The sequence below is a fragment of the Pseudorasbora parva genome, chromosome 9, assembly GCF_024679245.1.
Source record: "Pseudorasbora parva isolate DD20220531a chromosome 9, ASM2467924v1, whole genome shotgun sequence".
In the NCBI taxonomy this organism is placed as follows: domain Eukaryota; kingdom Metazoa; phylum Chordata; class Actinopteri; order Cypriniformes; family Gobionidae; genus Pseudorasbora; species Pseudorasbora parva.
This window is the reverse complement of record NC_090180.1, coordinates 48,224,155-48,234,017: the sequence shown is the minus strand read 5'-3', so window position 1 is coordinate 48,234,017 and position 9,863 is coordinate 48,224,155. Positions and strand designations below refer to the sequence as shown.

General features: G+C 36.2%; 1 protein-coding gene across 1 annotated transcript in view; it reads left to right on the top strand.

Moving 5' to 3' along the window:
* LOC137089798 (protein APCDD1-like) overlaps nucleotides 1–7,266 on the top strand; it is a 32,492-nt gene extending 25,226 nt beyond the window's left edge. Inside the window, exons 5-6 of the mRNA XM_067453367.1 lie at nucleotides 4,973–5,294; nucleotides 6,508–7,266. Coding sequence (XP_067309468.1) covers nucleotides 4,973–5,294; nucleotides 6,508–6,929 — 744 coding nt within the window. The 3' untranslated portion in view covers nucleotides 6,930–7,266. The remainder of the gene's footprint in view (nucleotides 1–4,972; nucleotides 5,295–6,507) is intronic.
* The last annotated feature ends 2,597 nt before the right edge of the window (nucleotides 7,267–9,863 follow it).

The following is a 9,863-nucleotide window of genomic DNA, read 5'->3' as shown; positions in this document are numbered from 1 at the left end:
GCCACAGAAGCACATTGGAGCTGTAACAACAGAAGGATCCTCGTCGGCCGAGCATGTGGCATCCATTTTAATCCCATCAGAAAGCGCTTTGATGCATGACGTCATTCGCTGCCATTAAAGCGCCTCATTAACAGATCTTTCCTTATTTAGCCTCTCTGCGGACATGATTGCAATCCCATCGCTGGGTCTCGAATACTAATCCTCATTCGTATCCCAGAAGCCTTTGGGAGCGCCAGTGTGTTCATTGGTGGTTTTCTGGGTGGATCAGAGCCATGCTGTTCTGCACGCGTGTTTTCTGTCATGTGCTGCCTGGTTGCTTTTTATCGATTGTGTATTAATAGAAGTTCAGTCTGCGTTTTGCAGACCCCTCAGTCAAGATGAATGTGGGAAGGACTATTTAAAAAAGAATTTACAGTTTTTGTCGTTTGAAAGAATAATTTACAGTTTTTGTCGTTTGAAAGAATAATTTACAGTTTTTGACGTTTGAAAGAGTAATTTACAGTTTTTGTCGTTTGAAAGAGTAATTTACAGTTTTTGTCGTGTGAAAGAATAATTTACAGTTTTTGTCGTTTGAAAGAGTAATTTACAGTTTTTGTCGTTTGAAAGTATAATTTACAGTTTTTGTCGTTTGAAAGAATAATTTACAGTTTTTGACGTTTGAAAGAATAATTTACAGTTTTTGTCGTTTGAAAGAATAATTTACAGTTTTTGTCGTTTGAAAGAATAATTTACAGTTTTTGTCGTTTGAAAGAATAATTTACAGTTTTTGACGTTTGAAAGAATAATTTACAGTTTTTGTCGTTTGAAAGAATAATTTACAGTTTTTGTCGTGTGAAAGAGTAATTTACAGTTTTTGTCGTTTGAAAGAGTAATTTACAGTTTTTGTCGTTTGAAAGAATAATTTACAGTTTTTGTCGCTTGAAAGAATAATTTACAGTTTTTGTCGTTTGAATGAATAATTTACAGGTTTTGTCGTTTGAATGAATAATTTACAGTTTTTGACGTTTGAAAGTATAATTTACAGTTTTTGTCGTTTGAAAGAGTAATTTACAGTTTTTGTCGTTTGAAAGAATAATTTACAGTTTTTGTCGTTTGAAAGAGTAATTTACAGTTTTTGTCGTTTGAAAGAATAATTTACAGGTTTTGTCGTTTGAAAGAATAATTTACAGTTTTTGTCGTTTGAATGAATAATTTACAGTTTTTGTCGTTTGAAAGAATAATTTACAGTTTTTGACGTTTGAAAGTATAATTTACAGGTTTTGTCGTTTGAAAGAATAATTTACAGTTTTTGTCGTTTGAAAGTATAATTTACAGTTTTTGTCGTTTGAAAGAATAATTTACAGTTTTTGTCGCTTGAAAGAATAATTTACAGTTTTTGTCGTTTGAATGAATAATTTACAGGTTTTGTCGTTTGAATGAATAATTTACAGTTTTTGTCGTTTGAAAGAATAATTTACAGTTTTTGACGTTTGAAAGTATAATTTGCAGGTTTTGTCGTTTGAAAGTATAATTTACAGTTTTTGTCGTTTGAAAGAATAATTTACAGGTTTTGTCGTTTGAATGAATAATTTACAGTTTTTGTCGTTTGAAAGAATAATTTACAGGTTTTGTCGTTTGAATGAATAATTTACAGTTTTTGTCGTTTGAATGAATAATTTACAGTTTTTGTCGTTTGAATGAATAATTTACAGTTTTTGTCGTTTGAATGAATAATTTACAGGTTTTGTCGTTTGAAAGAGTAATTTACAGGTTTTGTCGTTTGAAAGAATAATTTACAGTTTTTGTCGTTTGAAAGAGTAATTTACAGGTTTTGTCGTTTGAAAGAATAATTTACAGTTTTTGTCGTTTGAATGAATAATTTACAGTTTTTGTCGTTTGAATGAGTAATTTACAGGTTTTGTCGTTTGAAAGAATAATTTACAGGTTTTGTCGTTTGAAAGAGTAATTTACAGTTTTTGTCGTTTGAATGAATAATTTACAGTTTTTGTCGTTTGAAAGAATAATTTACAGTTTTTGTCGTTTGAAAGAGTAATTTACAGTTTTTGTCGTTTGAAAGAGTAATTTACAGTTTTTGTCGTTTGAATGAATAATTTACAGTTTTTGTCGTTTGAAAGAGTAATTTACAGTTTTTGTCGTTTGAAAGAGTAATTTACAGGTTTTGTCGTTTGAAAGAGTAATTTACAGTTTTTGTCGTTTGAAAGAGTAATTTACAGTTTTTGTCGTTTGAATGAATAATTTACAGTTTTTGTCGTTTGAAAGAGTAATTTACAGTTTTTGTCGTTTGAAAGAATAATTTACAGGTTTTGTCGTTTGAAAGAGTAATTTACAGGTTTTGTCGTTTGAAAGAATAATTTACAGTTTTTGTCGTTTGAATGAATAATTTACAGTTTTTGTCGTGTGAAAGAGTAATTTACAGTTTTTGTCGTTTGAAAGAGTAATTTACAGTTTTTGTCGTTTGAAAGAGTAATTTACAGGTTTTGTCGTTTGAAAGAATAATTTACAGTTTTTGTCGTTTGAAAGAGTAATTTACAGTTTTTGTCGTTTGAAAGAATAATTTACAGTTTTTGTCGTTTGAATGAATAATTTACAGTTTTTGTCGTTTGAAAGAGTAATTTACAGTTTTTGTCGTTTGAAAGAGTAATTTACAGTTTTTGTCGTTTGAAAGAGTAATTTACAGGTTTTGTCGTTTGAAAGAATAATTTACAGTTTTTGTCGTTTGAAAGAGTAATTTACAGTTTTTGTCGTTTGAAAGAGTAATTTACAGTTTTTGTCGTGTGAAAGAATAATTTACAGTTTTTGTCGTTTGAAAGAGTAATTTACAGTTTTTGTCGTTTGAAAGTATAATTTACAGTTTTTGTCGTTTGAAAGAATAATTTACAGTTTTTGACGTTTGAAAGAATAATTTACAGTTTTTGTCGTTTGAAAGAATAATTTACAGTTTTTGTCGTTTGAAAGAATAATTTACAGTTTTTGTCGTTTGAAAGAATAATTTACAGTTTTTGACGTTTGAAAGAATAATTTACAGTTTTTGTCGTTTGAAAGAATAATTTACAGTTTTTGTCGTGTGAAAGAGTAATTTACAGTTTTTGTCGTTTGAAAGAGTAATTTACAGTTTTTGTCGTTTGAAAGAATAATTTACAGTTTTTGTCGCTTGAAAGAATAATTTACAGTTTTTGTCGTTTGAATGAATAATTTACAGGTTTTGTCGTTTGAATGAATAATTTACAGTTTTTGACGTTTGAAAGTATAATTTACAGTTTTTGTCGTTTGAAAGAGTAATTTACAGTTTTTGTCGTTTGAAAGAATAATTTACAGTTTTTGTCGTTTGAAAGAGTAATTTACAGTTTTTGTCGTTTGAAAGAATAATTTACAGGTTTTGTCGTTTGAAAGAATAATTTACAGTTTTTGTCGTTTGAATGAATAATTTACAGTTTTTGTCGTTTGAAAGAATAATTTACAGTTTTTGACGTTTGAAAGTATAATTTACAGGTTTTGTCGTTTGAAAGAATAATTTACAGTTTTTGTCGTTTGAAAGTATAATTTACAGTTTTTGTCGTTTGAAAGAATAATTTACAGTTTTTGTCGCTTGAAAGAATAATTTACAGGTTTTGTCGTTTGAATGAATAATTTACAGGTTTTGTCGTTTGAATGAATAATTTACAGTTTTTGTCGTTTGAAAGAATAATTTACAGTTTTTGACGTTTGAAAGTATAATTTACAGGTTTTGTCGTTTGAAAGTATAATTTACAGTTTTTGTCGTTTGAAAGAATAATTTACAGGTTTTGTCGTTTGAATGAATAATTTACAGTTTTTGTCGTTTGAAAGAATAATTTACAGGTTTTGTCGTTTGAATGAATAATTTACAGTTTTTGTCGTTTGAATGAATAATTTACAGTTTTTGTCGTTTGAATGAATAATTTACAGTTTTTGTCGTTTGAATGAATAATTTACAGGTTTTGTCGTTTGAAAGAGTAATTTACAGGTTTTGTCGTTTGAAAGAATAATTTACAGTTTTTGTCGTTTGAAAGAGTAATTTACAGGTTTTGTCGTTTGAAAGAATAATTTACAGTTTTTGTCGTTTGAATGAATAATTTACAGTTTTTGTCGTTTGAATGAGTAATTTACAGGTTTTGTCGTTTGAAAGAATAATTTACAGGTTTTGTCGTTTGAAAGAGTAATTTACAGTTTTTGTCGTTTGAATGAATAATTTACAGTTTTTGTCGTTTGAAAGAATAATTTACAGTTTTTGTCGTTTGAAAGAGTAATTTACAGTTTTTGTCGTTTGAAAGAGTAATTTACAGTTTTTGTCGTTTGAATGAATAATTTACAGTTTTTGTCGTTTGAAAGAGTAATTTACAGTTTTTGTCGTTTGAAAGAGTAATTTACAGGTTTTGTCGTTTGAAAGAGTAATTTACAGTTTTTGTCGTTTGAAAGAGTAATTTACAGTTTTTGTCGTTTGAATGAATAATTTACAGTTTTTGTCGTTTGAAAGAGTAATTTACAGTTTTTGTCGTTTGAAAGAATAATTTACAGGTTTTGTCGTTTGAAAGAGTAATTTACAGGTTTTGTCGTTTGAAAGAATAATTTACAGTTTTTGTCGTTTGAATGAATAATTTACAGTTTTTGTCGTTTGAATGAGTAATTTACAGGTTTTGTCGTTTGAAAGAATAATTTACAGTTTTTGTCGTTTGAAAGAGTAATTTACAGTTTTTGTCGTTTGAAAGAATAATTTACAGTTTTTGTCGTTTGAATGAATAATTTACAGTTTTTGTCGTTTGAAAGAGTAATTTACAGTTTTTGTTCGTTTGAAAGAATAATTTACAGTTTTTGTCGTTTGAAAGAGTAATTTACAGTTTTTGTTCGTTTGAAAGAGTAATTTACAGTTTTTGTCGTTTGAAAGAATAAGTTACAGTTTTTGTCGTGTGAAAGTATAATCACATCAGAGTAATCTAATCGCGTTGTGTGTTCTCAGAATCACGACCACAGCTGCATCGCCTGCCGTATCGTCTCCCGTTCTGACGTTTTTCACCCGCCGGTTCTGCCGCCGCGGACGGACCTGACGGTGAGTCTGCACGGCCATTGGGCTTCCCGCCGCTGCGAGGTCCGGCCCGAGGTTCTGTTCCTCACGCGACACTTCATCTTCCACGACAACAACAACACGTGGGAGGGCCGTTATTATCACTATTCCGACCCGGTCTGCAAACACGCCACATTCAGCATCTACGCCAGAGGACGCTACAGCCGCGGACTTCAGTCCACACGCGTGATGGGCGGCACGGAGTTCGTCTTCAAAGGTGAGCTCAACTCTTCCAACATCACAACTCCTTATTTACACTTGGCTCGGCTATTTTATTTTAATGTGTTAATTAAAATTGTTTAATGCAATTAGGGTTGCAAAGTTTCCTGAAATGCTTCAGAATTTTAGGAAACTTTCCAAGGTTTTTTTGGAAAATTTTGGAAATTTAGTGGAAATATTCATCCCCTTTGCAAACCTAAACACACCCTTTTAACTTGCGGTAGGTTCTTTGATTTTAAACACGGTTTAATCTGCACAGCGCCATTTCATGTCGACCACACCTGGTGCTTTTTTTCTGAATGAATGACTCATTCATAGAGAGAGCCATTTACTTCAATCCTGAATGAATGAACCGTTGGAACGCATTGAGTGAATGATTTAATTACTCATTCATGAGTTGATTCATTCAGGAATGAAGTAAACGGCTCTCTTTATGAATGAGTCAGTGAATCATTCACTCAACTCGTTCCAACAGTTGAGTCATTCAGGATTGAAGTAAATAGCTCTCTTTATGAATGAGTCATTGAATCATTCACTCGATTCATTCCAACAGTTGATTCATTCAGGGTTGAAGTAAATGGCTCCCTTTACGAATGAGTCATTAAATCATTCACTCGATTCGTTGCAATGGTTGACTCATTCAGGAATGAAGTAAATGGCTCTCTTTATGAATTAGTCAATGATTCAATGACTAACTGCCACTAACTGATAGTAACCGTTGGAACGAATCGAGTGAATGATTCAGTGACTCATTCATAAAGAGAGCCATTTACTTAATTTATGAACGAATCAACCGTTGGAACGAATTGAGTGAATGATTCAGTGACTCATTCATAAAGAGAGCCATTTACTTAATTTCTGAACGAATCAACCGTTGGAACGAATCGAGTGAATGATTCAATGACTCATCCATAAAGAGAGCCATTGACTTAATTCCTGAACGAATCAACCGTTGGAACGAATCGAGTGAATGATTCAATGACTCATTCATAAAGAGAGCCATTTACCTTATTTCTTTCTTTTGTGGAACATGAAAGATGATAACTTTGAAACGTTGTAATACAGATTCAGATGGAGCTTCAGAAAAAAATAATCATTGTAGCCAAAAAGTTTGTTTTATAAATTGTATTGAATCCAATATTTCTTTTTAAAGCTACTTTTTGTAATGTTTACTGTATGACTTTTATTATGTAAAACGTATAATGTTGCAGTGAACCACATGCGCGTGATGCCGATGGATCTGGCAACCACGTCTCTGCTAAACGTCTTCCATGGAAACGAGTGCGGCGTCACGGGCTCGTGGCAGGTGGGCGTGGAACAGGATGTCACTTCGACCAATGGCTGCGTGGCGTTGGGGATCCGCCTCCCGCATACGGAGTACGAGCTCTTCCGATTGGAGCAGGACGATAATGGCCGACTCCTGCTTTATAACGGCCAGCGGCCCAGCGATGGGTCCAGTCCGGACCGGCCCGAAAAACGAGCCACGTCCTATCAGATGCCTCTGCTCCAGTGCAGGTCAGAGGTCAGCGCGGAGCCGCAGCGCCTTAGCAACGGTTGCCGGGACGGTCACCATGACGATCTGGCAATGACACTGGCGGTTTCGAGTTTGGCATTTATGGGCTTGTTCGGCTGAAGGACATGAGATGTTTTTTCTGTACATGTTGACTTGAAGACGCTCCTGATTACCCAGAATGCACTTGGGTAAAATCCGTCTGCTCGGGTCACGACGACGGGTCGAAGGGAAACTGCACAACATTAACCGCACTTTACGAGGACGAAGCCCGACGCGGTCGCTTCAGACGAGACTTTATTTCCCACGAGGCCTGAAGGAAACGTTCACCAGATTCTGGCTTTATTCACATCAGCACATCATAGAAACCAGGAGCCTCGAGTGTGTGTGTGTGTGTGTGAGTGAGTGTGTGTGTGTGTGTGTGTGTGTGTGTGTGAGTGAGTGAGTGAGTGAGTGAGTGAGTGTGCAAGTATGTGAGAGAGTGAGTGTGCAAGTATGTGAGAGAGTGAGTGTGTGAGAGAGTGAGTGAGTGTGTGTGTGTCAGTGTGTGTTTGAGTGTGTGAGTGTCAGTGTGTGAGTGTGCGAGTCTGTGTGTGTGTCAGTGTGTGAGTGTGTGTTTGAGTGTGTGAGTATGAGTGTGTGCATGAGTGAGTGTGTTTGAGTGTGAGTGTCAGTGTGTGATTGTGCGAGTCTGTGTGCATGAGTGAGTGTGTTTGAGTGTGAGTGTCAGTGTGTGATTGTGCGAGTATGTGAGGGAGTGAGTGTGTGTGTGAGTCTGTGTGTGTGAGCTCCTCATTTGCACATATAATAATTTTAATGATAGTTAATTTATCTTTACATTCAATAAACAGTGTTAGATTATGCTCTTCAGTTTTAAATTTCAAACATGTTCAGTTTTTGACTTTTATTAATTTGTCCCTTACATTTTGCCGTAGGATGAAATATGATCATATGGGTGTTTTATAACGAGGCTCCTGGATGATTTAACATATATTATATAATATCTGGTGTGACTTGAGATGAACAGGTTCGAAGTGACCAATGATGACAGAACTCTCGTTTCTCTGTTTCCCTGTTGTGTGTGTGTGTGTGTGTGTGTGTTTCAGAAATGATGTATTTTTATACATGAGTATCGTCTGAGGCGACGATATGAATGATTTTAAGGGAAGGAGAGGGAAATATTATAACTGTAGATAATCACTGCTGACTTCCTCTAATATTTGTACCTGAATCGAGTGTTTTTAGGAAGATTTTAACACACTGTTTCCGGCCAGTAGAAGAGGACGACGATCACTGACCCTTCACTGAGATTCATCAACAGTGAGATGATATATACACACACACACACTCACCTAAAGGATTATTAGGAACACCTGTTCAATTTCTCATTAATGCAATTATCTTATCAGCCAATCCCATGGCAGTTCTTCAGTGCATTTAGGGGTGTGGTCCTGGTCAAGACAATCTCCTGAACTCCAGACTGAATGTCAGAATTGGAAAGAAAGGAGATTTAAGCCGTTTTGAGCGAGGCATGGTTGTTGGTGCCAGACGGGCCGGTCTGAGTATTTCACAATCTGCTCAGTTACTGGGATTTACACACACAACCATTTCTAGGGTTTACAAAGAATGGTGTGAAACGGGAAGAGCATCCAGTCTGCAGCAGTCCTGTGGGAGAAAATGCCTTGTTGATGCTCGAGGTCAGAGGAGAATGGGCCGACTGATTCAAGCTGATAGAAGAGCAACTTTGACTGAAATTTTCTTGGCACACTTTAGGCCCCTTAGTGCCAATTGGGCATCGTTTAAATGCCACGGCCGACCTGAGCATTGTTTCTGACCATGTCCATCCCTTTATGACCACCATGTGCCCATCCTCTGATGGCTACTTCCAGCAGGATAATGCACCATGTCACAAAGCTCCAATCATTTCAGATTGGTTTCTTGAACATGCCAATGAGTTGACTGAACTAAAATGGCCGCCACAGTCCCCAGATCTCAACACAATAGAGCATCTTTGGGATGTGGTGGAACGGGAGCTTCGTGCCCTGGATGTGCATCCCACAAATCTCCATCAACTGCAAGATGCTCTCCTATCAATATGGGCCGACATTTCTAAAGAATGCTTTCAGCAGCTTGGTGAATCAATGCCACGGAGAATTAAGGCAGTTCTGAAGGCGAAGGCGGTCAAACACAGTATTAGTGTGTGCTCCTAATAATCCTTTAGGGGAGTGGATATAAAAATATGAATATGTTGACGAAGTGGTAAAATCGATTATTCTTAAAGGGGCGGTGAAACACTCAGTTTCAGTCAATCTCATGTCAGTCTTGAGTACCTATAGAGTAGTATTGCATCCTTCATATCTCCGAAAAGTCTTTAGTTTTATCATATTTATAAAAGAAATATGGGCTGTACCGAGTCTTTCCGGAAAAAACCGAGCGCCTGGAGGCGTATCGTGTGGGCGGAGCTAAAGAATCACAAGCGCGCAAAGCGGTGACGTCCTCAAGCGTGGAGAAACCCATCGCTATCTCAGCTAATACAGATAATGATCCAGAATCATCCGGAGGCTGAAATAAATCGAACAGGAGAAACGGCAACATCAGGATGTCCGTCTCTGTGGTATGGACTGTATTTAGTGGCCTTTGTGTGTCTTTACGCGCAGTTTATGAGGACATGACTTGGTTTATGGACTATTGTATGTGACTAACGTTAGACCTTAGAGGTAGCAAGCAAAACGGTTTTGCACGTCAGAGTCAGACTAGTGTAACGTTATACAGAACAACAATGGAGTCCGTTAGCGCATTTGAATGACGAAGCACGCGATCGTGTCGTTTACTGATGTTTACTCACGCGACGATAGCCGACAGCACAGACATCTGAAGCAGTTTAACTCACCGGCTGCTTCCAAAGCAGGACCGAACCTTTATCGCTGGGACCGCTCCGTCAGAAACACACTTCTTTGGTATGATTTGGTGAAGTCCTGACAGCAGTGACCGTGGAGATCCACTTTGCGACGCGACTGAAGCGATGTTGTGAAGCTTCCCGTCATTTCTGCGTTCAAA